At 44.4% G+C, this 21,826-nt stretch overlaps 1 protein-coding gene across 1 annotated transcript in view; it reads left to right on the top strand.

Annotated features, from left to right (window-relative positions):
* Window positions 1-21,826, top strand: part of LOC118386290 (leucine-rich repeat and calponin homology domain-containing protein 1-like) — a 97,927-nt gene that overhangs the window by 74,067 nt on the left and 2,034 nt on the right. Inside the window, exons 14-19 of the mRNA XM_052521796.1 lie at window positions 958-1,074; window positions 4,651-4,732; window positions 6,043-6,159; window positions 18,799-18,908; window positions 19,052-19,189; window positions 19,303-19,380. Of these exons, the coding sequence (XP_052377756.1) occupies window positions 958-1,074; window positions 4,651-4,732; window positions 6,043-6,159; window positions 18,799-18,908; window positions 19,052-19,189; window positions 19,303-19,380 (642 nt within the window). The remainder of the gene's footprint in view (window positions 1-957; window positions 1,075-4,650; window positions 4,733-6,042; window positions 6,160-18,798; window positions 18,909-19,051; window positions 19,190-19,302; window positions 19,381-21,826) is intronic.

Here is a 21,826-nt window from a genome sequence, read left to right on the forward strand (position 1 = left end):
GAGATGGTTGTCCTTCTGGAAGGTTCTCCCATCTCCACAGAGGAACTCTGGAGCTCTGTCAGAGAGACCATCGGGTTTTTGGTAACTCCCTGACCAAGGCCCTTCTCCCCCGATTGCACAGTTTGGCCCGGTGGCCAGCTCTAGGAAGAGTCTTGGTGGTTCCAAACTTCTTCCATTGTGTCCAGATCTGTGCCTGGACACAATCCTGTCTCTGAGCTTTACGGACAATTCCTTGGACCTCATGGCTTGGTTTTTGCTCTGACATGCACTGTCAACTGTGGGACCTTTTATATAGAAAGGTGTGTGCCTTTCCAAATCAAGTCCATTTACCACAGGTGGACTCTAATAAAGTTGTGGAAAAATCTCAAGGATGATCAATGGAAACAGATGCACCTGAGCTCAATTTTGAGTCTCATAGCAAAGGGTCTGAATACTTATGTAAATAAGGTATTTCTGTTTATTCTATTTTATTTGCAATAATTGATTCTGTATTCGCGTCGTCATTATGGGGTATTGTGTGTAGCTTGATGAGGATTCTTTAAAGAAAAAAATGTTTAGACCTATACTGCATGACCTCTGACTATGACCATTGTGTGAGTATGTGCCCCATCTGGGTGTGTCTGACGGTGTCAAACTAAAATATATCAGCATCTGTGTTACAGACTAAGACCCCTCTCCTGAGTTGATGTGTGTTTAGTCTCCCTCCCTGAGCAAACAGCAATGCACATCCTATTCCTGTCTGCTGTAATATAGCTCTGCTGCTCGATGGTAGTTGGATATTGTTGAGATGACTTGTTTGTAGTATAACTTATTTGAGTTGTGGTGAATGTTGTTTTGGAGCTGTATTACGAGTGTAAGCTTGTCTCCTTTGTAGAGTATAATTCTTTCTGGAAGTAAAGATTGAATTGGTGTGGTAGATGTACAAATAAGTTCCACTGGTTGGTATGTTCTATCTAGTGGGACACTCCTGATGGAGGCTTTGAGTTCCAGAAGAAACGAGAGTTGATTCTAGAGAGGGCCAGGCTGGAGGCCCAGCTTGCATACCAACAATATGAGACACATATGTCCAACCAGGTAACCCTAGTAATAAGCCATGGGTGGCCACGCCCCCTCAGGCTTACCAGCCAATCACTTCCTCTGACTCCCCTCATCTAGTGTCGGTGTGTTTGTGTGTGTGTGTGTGTTTGTGTGTGGTCACTAATGCCCTTGACCACTGGTCCCAAGTCAGTTTTTGTGTGAAGTGTTACAGTTCCAAAGAGGGCTACAGTAGGGGTAAGCTCATCCTAGATATGTGGTTAAGTGCATTAGAGGTTGAATCCTAACTCAAGATCCGTGCGTAATTGAGTTTCTGCAAAAATATGCCATTGACTTCAATGCAAGATTGCATGAACGTTTACTTGCATCAAGTTAGGATTCAGCACTATGTGACCAGTAGGTGTGCTGGTGTGACCTCCTGTTACCTAGCTAGCCAACCCATTACCTTTTAGACCTGTGTGTCGGTCTGCTGTTTTGCATATCTGTAACTTTGATTGTACCTTTGTTTACGCTTATAGAGGTACAATCGATGAAGGGAATTATTTGAAGCAGGTGCTTATATGTGTTGTGTTGATGTTTTTGTTGTGTCTGTGTGAGATTTTGTTTTGTGATGTGTGTAGCATGTTTCTATACTTTGCAATATGTGAAGTTGACCAATAGTTTACAAACAAACACCCGACCCAGTCTGGGTCAATACCATGGAATCTGTTGCACAGATACATTTACATTACATTACATTTAAGTCATTTAGCAGACGCTCTTATCCAGAGCGACTTACAAATTGGTGCATTCACCTTATGACATCCAGTGGAACAGTCACTTTACAATAGTGCATCTAAATCTTAAAGGGGGGGGGGGGGTGAGAAGGATTACTTATCCTATCCTAGGTATTCCTTAAAGAGGTGGGGTTTCAGGTGTCTCCGGAAGGTGGTGATTGACTCCGCTGTCCTGGCGTCGTGAGGGAGTTTGTTCCACCATTGGGGGCCAGAGCAGCGAACAGTTTTGACTGGGCTGAGCGGGAACTGTACTTCCTCAGTGGTAGGGAGGCGAGCAGGCCAGAGGTGGATGAACGCAGTGCCCTTGTTTGGGTGTAGGGCCTGATCAGAGCCTGGAGGTACTGAGGTGCCGTTCCCCTCACAGCTCCGTAGGCAAGCACCATGGTCTTGTAGCGGATGCGAGCTTCAACTGGAAGCCAGTGGAGAGAGCGGAGGAGCGGGGTGACGTGAGAGAACTTGGGAAGGTTGAACACCAGACGGGCTGCGGCGTTCTGGATGAGTTGTAGGGGTTTAATGGCACAGGCAGGGAGCCCAGCCAACAGCGAGTTGCAGTAATCCAGACGGGAGATGACAAGTGCCTGGATTAGGACGTGCGCCGTTTCCTGTGTGAGGCAGGGTCGTACTCTGCGGATGTTGTAGAGCATGAACCTACAGGAACGGGCCACCGCCTTGATGTTAGTTGAGAACGACAGGGTGTTGTCCAGGATCACGCCAAGGTTCTTAGCGCTCTGGGAGGAGGACACAATGGAGTTGTCAACCGTGATGGCGAGATCATGGAACGGGCAGTCCTTCCCGGGAGGAAGAGCAGCTCCGTCTTGCCGAGGTTCAGCTTGAGGTGGTGATCCGTCATCCACACTGATATGTCTGCCAGACATGCAGAGATGCGATTCGCCACCTGGTCATCAGAAGGGGGAAAGGAGAAGATTAATTGTGTGTCGTCTGCATAGCAATGATAGGAGAGACCATGTGAGGTTATGACAGAGCCAAGTGACTTGGTGTATAGCGAGAATAGGAGAGGGCCTAGAACAGAGCCCTGGGGGACACCAGTGGTGAGAGCGCGTGGTGAGGAGACAGATTCTCGCCACGCACCTGGTAGGAGCGACCTGTCAGGTAGGACGCAATCCAAGCGTGGGCCGCGCCGGAGATGCCCACCTCGGAGAGGGTGGAGAGGAGGATCTGATGGTTCACAGTATCGAAGGCAGCCGATAGGTCTAGAAGGATGGTCCTGAGCTTCAGAGCAAGACAGGGATTGGCTCACACTTTATAGGCCTAACCACTTTAAAAGTTGGTTTAATTTCTTTAAAAAGCTCTAGCCGGAGGGTTGAAAACCCTATAGTGGAAACACACCAGGACCAAGGAAGAAGGAACAACAGCATAGCACATAACAAGCAGAAGACATTAGCTGTGTTTCAATACTCATACTAACCATACCATTTGTGACGTAAATTGAGTATGTAGTTTGTTTATTGGACATATTATGGATATAGTTAGTATGCCAAAAGTTCCCAAAATACGACTTGTACAAGCAGTGGACACTATTTCTGTGCTTTTAGAGCTTTTAGAGCCCATAATGCAATTATTCAGAAAATGGGCGTGGTTTCACAACTTTTCAGATTTGAAGAAAATGGCGGAAAATATGCAGCCGAAGTCTAACGAGAGCTGATACAAATGCATTGCTTTAGCTAATAATGACAAATGTTAAGAAAATGTTGAGCAATGTAATAAAGTAATGACTTTTCAAATAAGTTACTTTACATGTTATTTTGGATGACAATTTGTTAGCTACTCTAGCCTTACGAACCACATAGCATATCATTACAGCAGTTGCTTGTATGTACCAGTATGTTAGCTAGCTACCTAACGTTAGTTGGCTACTAATACATCAAACTTGCCAGGATATGGACTATATGCCATCTAACTTACTGCCCAAAGTTTATTGACTTGATTATTCATGTAATTCCTAGCTTAGCTAAGTTGTTGTGCGTTCTCAATGGATATTATTAATGAAGTCGTAAGATGTCTAGCGAGTAATTTGTAATGCTAACAAGCTAGCAAGAAGTTGCATAGCAACAGCATCAACTTCCGGTAGACAGGCAAAGCACTAGTACGCTCAACTGAAAGGATACCGTTCGTTTACAGTATGCTAAAATTAACTTATTGTATATGCCCATTAAGTTTGTAGTATACAGTATGTTAGGGCTGCAGGTAGCCTAGTGGTTAGAGGTAAAAATCTGTCGTTCTGCCCCTGAACAAGGCAGTTAACCCACTGTTCCTAGGCCGTCATTGAAAATAAAAATGTGTTCTTAACTAACTTGCCTAGTTAAATAAAGGTAAAATAAATAATAATAATATGTTAGTATGGGTATTTGAACACAGCTATTGTCTGGCAATTCCTTCAAAATCTTCAACAATGCTCTAGCGTTGTCACACACACAGAGAGACAAGGCCCACTATTGGGGACAGGGCACACATCCAACACTGACCACTTGAAGAGAGCACTGTTACCACATACCAGCTACATGGCCATAGAAACAGTGACCTCAGCACAATCAAGCTAGAGGACAACTGGCCATAGCAGTCAATCTGGGTGAGGGTCAGAGAGAAAGGGACAGGGTGAGTTATGATCTAGTTAAGCCATTTCAGAGGTCATCTGTAGTGTTACATAGTCATTGTATAGGACACCAATCTGAATCCTGCACAAACATGATCTTCATTCACACACATACACCACCAGCTGTCTTGTCCCCAGTAGACCTAGATAATGTGTGTGTTGTTTAAGTGTACTCTCAGGAGAAGAGGGCCCCTAACCTTTATGTGTGTACTCCCTTTGACTCTCTAGCAGGGAGAAGACAGAGTTCCAGGCAGCGGTACCACGTTTACCACTCCTCCCACCCCTCCCTTCGGGTTGAAGCCCCGCTCAGGTGAGTGCAGGCTGGGCATGGCACGCTATAGGGGTGGGTGATGGCGGGTACCCCTCTATAGTCTCCATAATCAATACATTTCACACATCTCAGTCAGATAGGTGCACAATTCCTCCAACTGTCTACACAGACTACAGTCCCTGATAGAGTCCATTCATGCGTTTCTCTCCAAAATCAAGACATGGATGCCCTCAATCCCCTCCGCTCTGCTTCTCCCCCAGACCCCAAATCCTCCCACACCCCGATACAACTTTTATTGGGTTAAACCATTAACCCAAAGTAAAAAAGACATGGGTTCAGTTCCTCCAATAGTCAAGGTAGTCCAATAGTCAACATCCCCCCCAAAAGTCACAATCCCACCCCAGAATTCACAACTTCTGAGGCACATAATATCTCATTAACACCCTCTGTCCCCAAAATAATCATCAGCAGCAGCAGTTGGGTCATGCTGTAGAGGCTACCGACCCAGTCCTGACTAACATGCAATGCTCCCACAATGTTTCTGTAACGCTGTGTGAACATGGCCCAGAGAGAAAGTGATGTGTGTTTGCTGAGAATACGTGAGTGTGAGTACTCTGCACCCAATCCCAAAGAGTGGCTATGGAGGAAGAGGATACAAACACACATACAGTCTCTTCCTTCTTTGAGTTAAATAACTGACGGACTGGTAAACTACATCCTATTGAATAGAGCCGGTCCACAGACGCTGGGTTGAGAAAAACAATGTCTCTACAATCCTTTGCAAATCCTGTCTGGTACTCCTCATGGTCAGATGGCTTTGGGTGCAGGTTCACTGAAATGACTCTCTAGCGTCTGATGTTCACTGCTTGTAGAATTAGAGTTAGCATCCATCCAGCTAGTTGCTACATACAGTACGTTACTACTGTAGTGTGTGAAATGTAGCTTTACCTGCTAACATTAACAGCATGTCATGAAATCTGTATTGTGAAATGGCACTAATATTGATTTATTTTTTTATCTTTGTTTTTTATTTTTTCTTCTCTCATTTCATTTGTTTCCTCCTTTCCTCCCCCTCACCTTTACTCCCTTTCTATCTTTCTACCAACTGCTGCATGACCTCTCACACCAATTCTCACTTCAATCACATCCCTTTATCTAACCCAATATGCCTTTGCATGCGATTGTCAACTGCCGCTGCCTGTTTCGTTCCCTTCTGTTTTAAAATTCAAACAAATTTTTTCGGGGACTTTTTCTGGTGTCTCGTGATTTTGGGGTGTGGTTTTGGAATGGACCTGTCTTCTTCTACTTGCCCCCCTTGCACCACACCACCCCTCCCCCTCTACCTCTAGCCCCTGCCTCACTGCCCTGCTCGCCCCAGCCCTGTTTCCGCCCCCTCCTCACACAGGCCCTGTCCGTCGATAAAGACACTCCCCCTAGACCAGGCGATGGAGTCATGCACACCAGTGGTAGGTCATTCCTTTCGACTATTCGGCCAATCGGAGGCCTCGAAAACAAAACAACTCGACAGAGTCTCAGATGTTTGCAAACAATGTGCATTTGTATGTTTTTCCTCTCTTTCTATCTATCACACACTCGCTGTGATCTTTCGTCTCTAATCTATGTATCCCTCGTTCCAAGCCTTGGGGGGGTGTGTGTGATGAAAGTGTGCAGTGTACTTTTGCGGTCACATCTGTGCCTTGGACCACATGTTTGGGTTGTTTTGATGACTCCGCTCCCTGACTGTGTTTTACACCATGCCCAAACCGGATGTGTGCGATCCTGCGCAAATTGATTTTGTCCCCCGACACCAAACGTGATTACAACATGCAGGTTGAAATTTCAAAACAAACTGAAGCAATTATATTAATTTGGGGACAGGTCGAAAAGCATCAAACATTTATGGAAATGTATTTAGCTAGCTTGCAGTTGCTAGCTAATTTGTCCTATTTAGCTAGTTAGCTTGCTGTTGCTAGCTAATTTGTCCTGGGATATAAACATTGAGTTGTTATTTTATCTGAAATCACAAGGTCCTCTACTCCGAAAATTAATCCACACATAAATCGGTCAACCGAATCGTTTCTAGTCATCTCACCTCCTTCCAGGCTTCTTTTTCTTCTTTGGACTTTATATGGCGATTGACAACTAATTTTCATAATAAGGTGCATTACCACAACCGACCTCAGTTCATCTTTCAATCACCCACGTGGGTATATGTTCCTAAAAACCAATGAGGAGATGGGAGAGGCAGGACTTGCAACATGTTCTGCGTCACAAATAGAATCAACTTCTATTTTAGCGCCTGGCAACGTAGACGCTCGTTGGTGCGAGCGAGCAGTGTGGGTACAATGATAGAATAACATGTATTTGTACATTTATTTTGCAATGCTCGCGCACGCGATACGACCGGTATGGTAGGCATGTTAGGCTTGGCAATATACCGTTTGTACTGTATCCGGGGTATACTGAAATACCAACGATATGATTTTGAATACCGTTAATACAGCAGCAGCTCGCGGGATGGTGTGCTTCACCACTGCTTATAACTAACTAAGTTATTTATAAATATAACAAATATAACATACATGATATCCAGCTATGCATTTGGTTTGCTAACTTGCTATCTAAGTGGTTAGATGTCATGATCAAGCTTCTTGGTTACAGCAGAGACATTCAATCCCCTCCTGGATCAAGATCCCTGTTGTCTACATTGTTTTGTGCATCCACATTTTTTAAATGTATTGCGCCCCTTATGTGCACTTCCGGTAATATGTATACCCCGGTATGATACAGAAACGGTATGACAGTATGAAAATCTAAATACCACCCAACCTTAGTATGAGGGGAGGGGGGGAACTCTGCCACTCATGTGGAGTGTGAGGGCACACTCGTAAACTTTTGGGCCGATTTTCTTAATTTTAGGCTCAAAAGAAGAGCATTGTCCTCTTATATCTGGTAGACTAGCTGCAGAGAAGGGGAGGAAGAGACAAAATAGAATTTTGAAATTAAGTAGAGTTTCCCCTTCTCAGTGATTAGCCTATTTGTTAGCAAAATTTGTATGCAAATCTGCAATTCTGGAGCCCTATTTTACCAAATAAAATTCATGCAACAAATTCATTACAATCATTGGTTTAGGTATTACACAACAAAATACCTTTATGATGCATTCCTACTTGGATATGTTAGATGAAACAACTTATTTCTTGAATAGGTATAAGTCTGGAGCCCTCCTGTACCCAACAACACTAACACACACATCCACATACTCTAAACACACACATCCACATACTCTAAATACTCTCTGACACACATGCACATTTATACACACAGATTTGTGTGTTTCTGTGTCTGGGTACAGTAAGTTGTTTTACCACATTGTGTCTGACACAGAACGTGTTCATTCCCCCTGCAGTTATTAGAACAGCATGTGTCTCAGTATGTTCACTCCCAGTACAACCACAGTCCAGATCTAGCAACACACATAGACATCCTCCATTAAGTCTACTCTGATACAGGCTCTGCATGAAAACCTATTAAACACAGACACCGGATCTTTCATGCCAGGGCTGATATGGGTGGGAAAGCAGACTGGGTTCATACTCCCTCCCTCCCTCCCACACACACACACACACACACACACACACACACACACACACACACACACACACACACACACACAGAGCTTCACTTTTTAGAAGTGCTCAATACTCCAAAAAAGTTTCTCAATACTTTGTTATATACCCTTTGTTGGAAATGACAGAGGTCAAACGTTTTCTGTAAGTCTTCACAAGGTTTTCACACACTGTTGCTTGTATTTTGGCCCATTCCTCCATGCAGATCTACACTAGAGTAGTGATGTTTTGGGGCTGTTGCTGGGCAACAAGGACTTTCAACTCCCTCAAAAGATTTTCTATGGGGTTGAGATCTGGAGACTGGCTAGGCCACTCCAGGACCTTGAAATGCTTCTTACGAAGCCACTCCTTCATTCCCCGGCGGTGTGTTTGGGATCATTGTCATGCTGAAAGACCCAGCCACGTTTCATCTTCAATGCCCTTGCTGATGGAAGGAGGTTTTCACTCAAAATTTCACGATACATGGCCCCATTCATTCTTTCCTTTACACAGATCAGTCGTCCTGGTCCCTTTGCAGAAAAACAGCCCCAAAGCATGATGTTTCCACCCCCATGCTTCACAGTAGGTATGGTGTTCTTTGGATGCAACTCAGCCTTCTTTGTCCTCCAAACACGACAAGTTGAGTTTTTACCACAAAGTTATATTTTGGTTTCATCTGACCATATGACATTCTCCCAATCTTCTTCTGGATCATCCAAATGCTCTCTTGCAAACTTCAGACGGGCCTGGACAAGTACTAGCTTAAGCAGGGGGACACATCTGGCACTATAGGATTTGAGTCCCTGGTGGCATAGTGTGTTACTGATGGTAGGCTTTGTTACTTTGGTCCCAGCTCTCTGCAGGTCATTCACTAGGTCCCCCCGTGTGGTTCTGGGATTTCTGCTCACCGTTCCTGTGATCATTTTTACCCCACGGGGTGAGACTTGCGTGGAGCCCCAGATCGAGGGAGATTATCAGTGGTCTTGTATGTCTTCCATTTCCTAATAATTGCTCCCACAGTTGATTTCTTCAAACCAAGTTGCTTACCTATTGCAGATTCAGTCTTCCCAGCCTGGTGCAGGTCTACAATTTTGTTTCTGGTGTCCTTTGACAACTCTTTGGTCTTGGCCATAGTGGAGTTTGGAGTGTGACTGTTTGAGGTTGTGGACCGGTGTCATTAAATAATATATAATAATATAAATAATTTATACTGACAATAAGTTCAAACAGGTGCCATTAATACAGGTAAAGAGTGGAGGACAGAGGAGCCTCTTAAAGAAGAAGTTACAGGTCTGTGAGAGCCAGAAATCTTGCTTGTTTGTAGGTGACCAAATACTTATTTTCCACCATAATTTGCAAATAAATTCATAAAAAATCCTACAATGTGATTTTCTGGATTTTTTCTCATTTTGTCTGTCATAGTTGACGTGTACATATGATGAAATTACAGGCCTCTCTCATCTTTTTAAGTGGGAGAACTTGCACAATTGGTGGCTGACTAAATACTTTTTTGCCCCACTGTATCTACCTCAATTCCCTCGTACCCCTGCACATCGACTCGGTACTGGTACCCCATGTACAGTATATAGCCATGTTATCACTACTCATTGTGCAGTTATTCCTCGTGTATTTATATGTTTTTTCTCTCTGGATAGTTGGTAAGGGCCCCTAAGTAAGCATTTCACTGTTAGTCTACACTTGTTGTTTACGAAGCATGTGACAAATACGATTTGATTTGACATACAGCTTCATACTGGTCAATCATCTGTTGCTCTACTCCGGCTTCCCTTCTATAGCTCAGGGTATTTATGTATTTATATTTGAACTGTTAGATAATGGTCTCACTGGGGATATCCCTCTTCTATCAGGAGGAAAACGGAAGCTGCCAGCAGCCATTTTCCCCCCAGGGCGACTCATGTTACACGATTGTTTAACATGTTCTAAGGGTGCGTTCTTATGACATCAGCATGGAGTCAAAGTCAACATGAGCATTTTATTACTCTCCCGTTGCTAATGATAACAATTTTAGTTGTATATCACTTTTCATTTACTACCATTTTCAAAGGGTTTTACATTGCATGTGTAAGAGTAAACCGCCAATGGCAGGGTAAAAGACCAATAGGTATTATAATAACATAGACATGAAGAAAGAATGAAAGAAAGAAAATAAAAATGTTCAAAGGAGCAGTAATGTTGAAAAGGAATGTTGGACAATCAATCATATGGAATATCCTAGTAGTGAGAACAGTGTTGATAGCTGCATATTTGTTTTCAATAAAGAGCCAATCATAGCCACGCACCAATAAACAGGTCAGGCCTCAGAGAGGTGACATCACCAGTAACCAATAGGAGTTTAGATCAGGAGTGTCTGACCTTATTAACAGCCAATCAGGTCCCAGAACCCGAGCTACGGGCACCATTCCAAATCAGTGTGTCTAGGGTCACACCACCAGCAGTAGTTGTTGGTAACACGGTTAGCCTGTTTGTGTGTGGATGTCTGAGGGCAGAACTACGACGCAGAATGACTGTACTGATACTGATGACCTTGTGCTGTAGTAGCTGTTATTGACCTTTGACTTTGTAAACAACACCAGCTGCCAAGAGATTTTACTATCCTCTGAGTGGGTAATGTCACACAGTAGCAGCATTGACTGACTAGAAAGGAACCAGGATTGGAAACTTCCTCTGTGATACAGGAATTCCTTTTGGGGTAGAACACCACTGGGTGGCCATTAGATCGTGTTAAACTGGTTTTGTTGTTGAAAGCAAGACACACATAGAGATGTAATCCTCTATCTTTCTTTCTCTTGTCTCTCTCGCTCTTTCTCTGACCCCATCACCAATCAGTGTATGCCCTCAGAGGCTCTATCAGTGTGTATAACACTGGAACAAATAAACGCCCTGCCATTACATACACAGTAGTCTATTTTAGAGGAGATGCTATCTATTCCTCTAGAAGGCTGGGAGAGAGAATAGTTTCAAAGGAGAGAGGGGGATGTAGAGAAAGCATCTCTACTCCACTGAAGCTAAATGGACCTTGGGAGAGTTGGCTTTGCCCCTGAGAGCTTGGTGGAGGAATGCTACCCTGCACTCAACCCTCCACCTGACCCCTTTTACCCTCTCCCCTGACCCTCGCCTCCTTCTCCAGCTGGGCTTTGTGGCCAGGGGTCTTCCTTGGCAGTGCCCAGCCTGGCTTGGTACAGGGCAGGCCAGTGTCCAACATGCCAGTGTAGCCTTCTGGAAGAGAAGACAGGGGAAATGCCAACAAGCATGCCCCAGAGCTTTGTTGCACTGCCAAGACACAGTCAAAACCTGACAGGACATATCTCACATAAATCTCTCTCTTTCATATTATTTTCTCCTGCTCTCTCTCTAACAGTAATGGAGTGAGTTGTTTTTATACTGGAGCCAGAGAGGGGTAGTACCAATGTTCTAACTTCCTGTTTTCTGACTATTGCCTTTGTTTACCGAAACACAGTTGTTTACACAAGGAAGTTCACCTTGGATTACATTTTCCTCTCTATTCTCTCTCTCTCTCTCTCTCTCTCTCTCTCTCTCTCTCTCTCTCTCTCTCTCTCTCTCTCTCTCTCTCTCTCTCTCTCTCTCTCTCTCTCTCTCTCTCTCTCTCTCTCGCTCTCGCTCTCGCTCTCGCTCTCGCTCTCTCTCTCTGAGCCAATGCAGTCCTGTCAGCAGGATGAGGAATGTTCTCAGTCTCCATAATGTATTTCATTTGTCAGAACACTTTATGGCTGAATGTTGACCCTGTCCAACTGAAAGGCTACATCCTAAATCTCCTAGAGAGAGTGAAATAAATAAAAGAGGGACATAGAGAGAAATGTAGACACAGAGGGAGAGAAACAGAGAGGATGAAAACAAAATGTAGACAGAGCAGACAGCAGACGCAGGGAAAGGAGAGCGAACTGGAATGTGATAACAATAGGGGTGTGAGGTGAATTCAGACTCCTAGACTGCCCAGTCTGCCTGGGTATGAATAGTGTATGCAGTAAATTCTGACCGGGTCACAGTTTCTGCCTGTTTTGATTTAGTATCCATCCACCATCCATGGCACCACAAGTTATTTAGACTGGACTGAGCAGGGCTGAACTGTGCCAGTTCAGTGAGAGAAATATATGCTGAGGCTGGCTGGCTCACTGACATTAACTTCTTTGAGACGATGTGAACAAGCGCTTTTTAACTGCAGTCCATTATCATTATTTTTTATGAAGGACCAGCTACAGAGAGTGTATACGTTTTTAACTTTATAACTCTCATCTCCATGACCACACTGTCTGGACCAATGACAGGATCTTGCTGTGTCATCGCTTTGTGACCAATTTGTTTGGTGAAGAAATATTCGTAAGCGTTGTTTGGTGCTAAAACTGTCCAGATGGTCTGCTTGCCTGAGCATGAGAGAGAGATGTTGCCCTGTAGGATACATTCATGCTGTGCCCTTCCAGAATGTTCTGAGACTCTGTGCTGTGTCCTTCCAGAATGTTCTGAATGTCTGTGCTTTGTCCTTCTGTAATGTTCTGAGAGTCTGTGCTGTGTCCTTCCAGAATATTCTGAGAGTCTGTGCTGTGTCCTTCCAGAATATTTTGAGAGTCTGTGCTGTGTCCTTCCAGAATATTCTGAGAGTCTGTGCTGTGTCCTTCCAGAATATTCTGAGAGTTTGTGCTGTGCCTGTGTGTTAGCCCAGAGTGTTAAGTTCTGAAATGTGCTAAGAGGAGGCAGTGGCTCCTTTTCTATGCTTTCCCCATCTCTCCCTCTTTCTCTCTCTGCTGTTCATTCACTCCCTTTAGGATGCCCAGGAGAACCCACACCACTCAGGATTAGCCTCCGATTACAACAAAATGCACAACTATCAAATCAAACTATTTGTCACATGCGCCCGAATACAACAGGTGAAGTAGACCTTACTGTGAAATGCTTACTTACAAGCCCTTAACCAACAATGCAGTTCAAGAAATAGAGTTAAGAAAATATTTTCGAAATAACATTCAAAAATAAATAAAAGTAACACAATAAAATAACAATAACAAGCCTATATACAGGGGGTACTGAGTCATTGTGTGGGGGTACAGGTTAGTCGAGGTAATTTGTACATGTAGGTAGGGGTAAAGTGACTATGCATAGATAATAAACAGCGAGTAGCAGCAGTGTAAACACGAAGGGGGTCAATGTAAATAGTCCGGGTGGCCATTTGATTAATTGTTCAGCAGTCTTATGACTTGAGGGTAGAAGCTGTTAAGGAGCCTTTAGGACCTAGATTTGGCGCTCCGATACCGCTTGCCGTGCGGTAGCAGAGAGAACAGTCCATGACTTGGGTGACTGGAGTCTTTGACCATTTTCTGGGCTTTCCTCTGACACCGCCTGGTACAGATGTCCTGGATGGCTGGAAGCTTGGCCCCAGTGATGTACTGGGCCGTTCGCACTACCCTCTGCCTTGCAGTCGGAGTCCGAGCAGTTGCCATACCAGGCAGTGATGCAACCAGTCAGGATGCTCTCGATGGTGCAGCTGTAGAACCTTTTGAGGATCTGAGGATCCATGCCAAATCTTTTCAGTCTCCTGAGGAGGAATAGGTTTTGTCATGCCCTCTTCCCGACTGTCTTGGTGTGCTTGGACCATGTTAGTTTGTTGGTGATGTGGACACCAAGGAACTTGAAGCTCTCAACCTGCTCCACTGCAGCCCCGTCGATGAGAATGGAGGCATGCTTGGTCCTCTTTTTCCTTGAGTCCAAGATCAGCTCCTTTTGTCTTGCTCACGTTGAGGGAGAGCTTATTGTCTTGGCACCACACAGGCTGTCTCATCGTTGATGGTGATCAGGCCTACCACTGTTGTGTTGTCAGCAAACTTAATGATGGTGTTGGAGTCGTGGGTGAACAGGGAGTACAGAGGGGGACTGAGCATGCACCCCTGAGGGGTCCGCATCATGGGCGCTCTCATGTGTGTCAGGGTTGTTCTCAATTCAGAATTTAATTGAGAATGCCTCATAAATTAAAATGTTTATTTTTTTTTTTACTTCACCTTTATTTAACCAGGTAGGCTTGTTGAGAACAAGTTCTCATTTACAACTGTGACCTGGCCAAGATAAAGCAAAGCAGTGCGACAGAAACAACAACTCAGAGTTACACATGGAATAAACAAGCGTACAGTCAATAACACAATAGGGGGGGAAAGTCTATATACAGTGTGTGCAAATGGTGTGAGGAGGTAAGGCAATAAATAGGCCATAGTAGTGAAGTAATTACAATTTAGCAAATTAAACCTGGAATGATAGATGAGCAGATGGTGATGTGCAAGTAGAAATACTGGTGTGCAAAAGAGCAGAAAAGTAAATAAAGACAATATGGGCATGAGGTAGGTAGATTGGATGGGCTATTTACAGATGGGCTATGTACAGCTGCAGCGATCGGTTAGCTGCTCAGATAGCTGATGTTTAAAGTTAGCGAGGGAAATATAAGTCTTCAGCTTCAGCGATATTTGCCATTTTTTCTAGTCATTGGCATCAGAGAACTGGAAGGAAAGGCAGCCAAAGGAGGTGTTGGCTTTGGGGATGACCAGTGAGATGTACCTGCTGGAGCGCATGCTATGGGTGGGTGTTGTTATTGTGACCAGTGAGCTGAGATAATGCGGCGCTTTACCTAGCATAGACTTATAGATGACCTGGAGCCAGTGGGTCTGGCCACGAATATGTAGCAAGGGCCGGCTGACTAGAGCATACAGGTTGCAGGGGTGGTTGGTCTAAGGGGCTTTGGTGACAAAACGGATGGCACTGTGATAGACTGCATCCAGTTTGCTGAGTAGAGTATTGGAAGCTATTTTGTAAATGACATCGCCGAAGTCGAGGATCGGTAGGATAGTCAGTTTTACGAGGGTATGTTTAGAGGCGTGAGTGAAGGAGGCTTTGTTTGCGAAATAGGATTTAAATAGATTTAATTTGGGATTGGAGATGTTTAATATGAGTTTGGAAGGAGAGTTTGCAGTCTAGCCAGACACCTAGGTAAATTAAATGATTGAATTTGAACTGAGGTAGTAAACAGGATACAGTCAAATTTGAATTAAAGGAAATGTTATTGTATTCAGTGAAATTCTACTACCTTTTCTATTCTATATTAGGTGAAGTCTATGTACACCTGAGTGGCGCAGCTGTCTAAGGCACTGCATCTCAGTGCTAGATGCGTCACTACAGACCCTGATTCGATTCCGGGCTGTATCACAACCGGCCGTGATTGGAAGTACCATAGACACCGCACAATTGGCTCAGCATCGTTAAGGTTTGGCCGGGGTAGGCCGTCATTGTAAATATCAATAGGTTCTTAAATTACTTACCTAGTTGAAAAAATATACACTGAGCACACCCCCTTTTGCCCTCAGAACAGCCTCAATTTGTCGGGGCATGGACTCTACAAGGTGTCAAAACCGTTCCTCAGGGATTCTGGCCCATGTTGACTTCAATGCTCCCAACAGTTATGTCAAGTTGGCTGGATGTCCTTTAGGTTGTGGACCATTCTTCATACACATGGGAAACTGTCGAGCGTGAAAAACGCAGCAGTGTTTTGGTTCTTGATACAAACCAGTGTGCCTAGCACCTACTACCATACTCCGCTCAAAGGCACTTTGGCACACACACAATCCATGTCTCAGTTGTCTGAAGGCTTAAAAATCCTTCTTTAACCTGTCTCATCCCCTTCATCTAGAATGATTGAAGTGGATTTAACAAGTGACATCAATAATGTGTCGTAGCTTTCACCTGGATTCACCTGGTCAGTCTGTCATGGACAGAGCAGGTGTTCTTAATGTTTTGTACATCTTTTACATAAAACAACAAACATGTCATTATATTGAATTGCACTGAATTACATTCTACTTCCTGTTACTCAAATTCACATTGATTCAATTCGATTTTCAACTCATCAGTTGAATGTGAATTAATTCCCAGATTCAGAATTGAGCACAATCCTGGTGTGTGTGGTGCATGAGTTGTTGATGGGGTAGTCAGTGAATGCCAGGCAGTCTCTGTTTCTCCATCTGTGTAAAAGTGACTGACAGCCTGTCAGTATGGGCCTCTAAGGACCAAACATTATCAGAGAGAGGAGGGAAGGAAAGAAGAGGAGAAAGGGGGAGGGGCTTATCACGTCCTAATTAATTAACTCCTGTGTTTTATCACTGCGTGACCAGCTTTAAGATGTGTCCCTGGTGTCATAAACCGTTATTGTTATTGTCAGGGCCAGGAACAGCTGAAGGAGGGTTGAGTTAAATCATTCCCCCATGCTATATTGTGACTGGCTGTATCTACATACCCCCTCGTCTGGCCAATGTTCTGCTGCCCTAGTATGAGACCTCTGTGTGTTTACAATAATTGACATATCTGTGCTTCCTCTCTACATGGTCACGTCTCATTCTGTTATTGAATGTTCCCCTCCCTAGCCACATTCACACCCTCTATAATAGTCAACATCCTGTTCTGTCTATGGCGGAGGAGTGATCGCCCCTCTCTACGCTATATCAGCCTTTCATGCTTCTGGATGAGGCCTGTGTGTGTGTTTATCTCTAACTTCCTACTGGGATAGCCCCTCAAGGAGCCATTGCCCCTGTAAGAGATGGTCAGATAGGGCCAACGTTATTAAGGTCTAGTGTGAAGTCTATGCATTCTCCTTTCCTTTTCCCCAAGCGTGGGTTGAAATGGCCAGTGACTCTTGGGCTCCCCCATGTGGTGTGACTTTGTACCACAAGGCAGAGCTACAGAATGTGTTCCATGTAGTGGTGTGTCACTGAGCTGTATATAGAGGCTGTTGCAAGGGAGATTTATGACAAGAATATAGGCCACAGACTTAGCAAATGATTCACTTCAATGTTGTAGAACGATGGCTGTAACATGTGATCAGAGGCCAAGGCTGTTTCTCTTTTACACACACACACACACACACACACACACACACACACACACACACACACACACACACACACACACACACACACACACACACACACACACACACACACACACACACACACACACTCCTCTGAATACATTTCCTCCTCCCACACTTTAAAACAAATGCTTCATTTCCTCTAATGCGTTTTCTTTGTTATATGTATGCTTACCAGTTTAAAAAGTATATATTACAAACAGAGAAGACTTCTGTTTTTATGAGTACAATAACACAAAACAAATAAATATGCTCCATTGTCAAGCCTCTTCAAATCTCCTGTCAGTTGCTGTGGTTCCTGGAGGGGTCATGCTATCTGTTGGTATGCAGGATTGACTAAGTGGGACGTCTGAAGGGAAACCAATTTTCCACATTCAATCTTCCTGCAGATGGCTGCTTTCATGACAAGGAAGGCAGCCCAGAGCCCAGCACTGTAGAGTGCATCTGGATATGAATAAGGGGTTATACAAGCATGCAGTAACAGTAGCTACATATCCATTTGTAAGAGAAAGTGTGATTTCGGTGTCAGTGAAATATTGCAGTATGCATTTGCACTACATGACCAAAAGTGTGGACACCTGCTCATCTCATCCAAAATCATGGTCATTAATATGGAGTTGGTCCCCAGTGGAACAGCCACTTGCATCTAAATCGGCTACAACAGCCTCTACTCTTCTGGGAAGGCTTTTCACTAGATGTTGGAACATTGCTGCGGGGACTTGCTTCCATTAAGGCCCCAAGAGCATTAGTGAGGTCAGGCACTGATGTTGGGTGATTAAGCATGGCTCGCAGTCGGCATTCCAATTCATCCCAAAGGTGTTCAATGGGGTTGAGGTCAGGCCAGCCAAGTTCTTCCACACCGATCTCAACAAACCATTTCTTTATGGACCACGCTTTGTGCACAGGAGCATTGTCCTGCTGAAACAGGAAAGGGCCTTCCCCAGTCTGTTGCCACAAAGTTGGAAGCACAAAATCGTCTAGGATGTCATTTTATGCTGTGGCTTTAAGATTTCCCTTCACTAGAACTAAGGGACCTAGCCCGAACCATGAAAAACAGCGCTAGACCATTATTCCTCCTCCACCAAACTTTACAGTTGGCACTATGTATTCTGGCAGGTAGTGTTCTCCTTGCATCCGCCAAACCCAGATTCATCCGTCGGACTGCCAGATGGTGAAGCGTAATTCATCACCCCAGAAAACGTGCTTTCACTGCTCCAGAGTCCAATGGCGGCAAGCTTTACACCACTCAAGCTGAAGCTTGGCATTGTGCATGGTGATCTTAGGCTTGTATGCTGCTGCTCGGGCATGGTACACCAGTCAACAACGGGTTTGGCTGAAATAGCCGAATCCACTCATTTGAAGGGGTGTCCACATACTGTTGTATATACAGTATAGTGTATTTAGGCTACAGTGTGTGCTTTTATGGGTGTGAAATGCATACTAGCATGTGTGTGTGTGCGTGGGTCTGAATGTAAGTGTACTGTACAGTATGTGTAAGTGTTAGTTGCTGAGCTCCCTGTCTAACGGCTGACCTGTTGTTCTCTCCTCCGGCCTGATGGGGGTAGTGTTCCTGAGGACCCATAAGAGTCTGGAGTCTGTGGATCCTCAGTTCACCATGAGGAGGAAGATGGAACAGCTGAGAGAAGAGCTGGAGCTGATGGAACAACTCAGAGAGGTGAGAGCTTCACTGTCAATTTCTTTCTTCTCCCTCACTCTCGTCTGGAAGTCAACTCCCCATCCAGGAGCATTATGTCCTCGGTTTGTGCATGTGTTAAGGTGTATGTTTTGACCCCTCTTACCCCTCCTGTCTTCCCTCAGAGTATAGAGAGCAGACTGAAGGTGGCTCTTCCTGAAGACCTGGGCTCCTCCCTCATGGACGGGGTGGTGCTCTGCCATCTGGCTAATCACATTCGCCCACGCTCCGTGGCCAGCATCCATGTGCCCTCGTCCGCGGTGGTACGTCTGGGGGTCAATGAGGGGTTGAAGAGGGATAAGTAGGAATGGGTGATTATTTGTGTTATAGACAGTTATAGTCTGTGTTGAGCTGTGTTCTATGTGTCACCCCATAGCCCAAACTCAGCATGGCCAAGTGTCGAAGGAACGTGGAGAACTTCCTGGATGCCTGTAGGAAGATGGGCGTTCCCGAGGTGAGACACTCCTGTCTGTTAGATAGTGGCACCGTGACCCTGAATCAGCCACTCTATTTCAGATTTAGCTGTTAGAGTTGGGATTTGACTGAAGGAAACTGATCCTTGATCTGTTAAGTTTGAATAAATGCCACAGTGCATCATTGGGGTTGGAATCTAGTTGTGGGTGGGCTGATTAGGGATCAGTGAAGCAAACAGCCTGCAGAGGACAGATACTAAACACACTAGAATGGAGCATCAGAAAGGGCTAGATGCTAGTGCTGGGATGAAACTGGACCATTTGACAAGTCTACAACTTCTTTAGGTTATACAGTAATAGTTCGTTCTAGGATATGTATTTGACATTGGGACCAAACCCCTTTTATAATCATCACCTTTAAACAATCTTCCCAGTCAGAGCACAGAGTTTGATCCCAGAACCGGCACCTCCCACTACCTCCTCTGAAAGAGAGAGAGAAAGTTATGACACAAACATTAGAGCTGCTGCATCATCATCATCATCATCATCATCATCATCATCATCATTACACTGGCCTGTACAGGCTTTGGGCTTCCTCTATGGTGTACCAAATGACCAGTGGTAGACTTTTAAACTTTGACCCGGCTCTTGCCTGTTTCTGACCCCAGCGTGTGCCAAAGACAAAAATTAGTTTAACGGGAGCTGGTGTGCCATGTCATTTACTTGACTAAAACATTTTGTGTGTGTATGGGTTGGTAACATAGGACTTGGCGACTGCACTTCCTGAGTTGGATCATTAAGAAATGCTGATGACAGCAAGTCAAACCAATTTTGCCACGGTTGCACACCAGCTGGCTGAAGCTAATTGGCAAAATTATTTGTCTAACTCTTCACACCTGTGAACACTCATTAAGAAATGCTAGCGACCATGACTGAATTCAAACGTGAATTGGTTCACGTTCACACCAATTCACGTTTGAATTCAGTCATGGTCGCCTTTGGATAGCCTATCTCTAGGGATAGTTAGGGACCATCAATAATTACACAATGTAAATGGGGCAATATTTTCATGTTGGACATCTTTTAGTTGTCTCATCGAATGCTTTCAATATTTGTATACCACTTTTGACAATTTATAGTTGGTTTGAGGTTTAAGTCATTGAAATTTGGAGCTATTGACCTTTTAAAATATTGTCCCAAGTACATTGTGTAATTTACCGATGGTCCCTAACTAGCCCCAAAGGGATATTGAATGTCAAACCAAATTGATCATCAGGGCATTACGATCCGAATTGATGGTTACTTAGGTGCTGTGGGAATGTGGGTAGGATTAAAATAAACCCAACCCACAGACAACTGTTACAGTACCCTTCATTCCGTGACATACGATTATTTCCTATCATCTTTATGACCAACATTATCCTGTTTACACTTTGTAGTCAATTTTGACACTAGAATAGATGTTTTTGACTCCTTTCGATGCCACATAGGCCATTTTCAAAACGATAAGTTTATTTTTAGGGAAAATCGCTCTTTAATAAGTGTGCTTGTGTGTGAGTATCAAATTGACCCAGTGACCCTGGCTCCTCGTTGCTATGTGATTGCTCCTTTTAGTAAATATATTCAATAATTATGACCATTATTTCTGTCGCCCAGTGATTACACATACACATACAGTCGCAGTGGGACTTCTTTGGTCATACCCTAGTATAGTAAGCACAGCTGTGATTGTGTTTAAAGGATTCTCTCTTCACTCAATGAGCCTGGTCGAAACCTCGCACTACAAAAGTTGCCTTTCAGTCACTGTGTTTGAGTAGCCTGATGGGACTGTACATTAGAATGCAAAGTATCACCATTACCAACAGTGAGACCTCTTGGCTGCTTCCTTAGACCTCCTGCTTGCTTGCTGTTGCTAGTCTGGTTTTGCTTGTGTAACCTGGCCCTAGCCAACTTGTAATCTGCTTGCTGGCTGAAATGTCGCTGCCTCACTGAAACCGATGCTTTATGCTGGATTGAAAGCTGATGCTAGCAAATGCAAGTGAAGGTGTAGCTGGCAGACACCGACCGCACCCTCATTGCTCCTAACGCTCCACACCACAGCGTGGCCTGCTTTCTGAAAGAGAGATGGAGTTCAGTCTCAGTTTGATAAAATGAGTAAGTCACATACTCTCTCTCAAAAAGCAGCCCTGCACATTGCCCTGGTAACCCACGCCTGCGCAGCCCCGCACAAAAAACACACACCTTGGCCCCTGACCTCGGTTCCCACTGGTTAACATCCTGCTTTGTTTCTCTCTGTTCTGTTTTCCTGCCGGACCACCCTCTATCTTCCTTCTCTTCTTCTCCCCTGAATCCCCTCCCCTTATTTCTCTTTTCTTGGCACTCCCTTCCCATTTTCTTCCTCTTTGTTCTGATATTTTTTCTCCTATGTGTTGTTCTTCCCCCTCATTATTCTCCTCCACTTCTATCTGGCTGTATTTCTCTTCTTCA

The sequence above is a fragment of the Oncorhynchus keta genome, chromosome 7 (genome assembly GCF_023373465.1).
Source record: "Oncorhynchus keta strain PuntledgeMale-10-30-2019 chromosome 7, Oket_V2, whole genome shotgun sequence".
Classification (NCBI taxonomy): domain Eukaryota; kingdom Metazoa; phylum Chordata; class Actinopteri; order Salmoniformes; family Salmonidae; genus Oncorhynchus; species Oncorhynchus keta.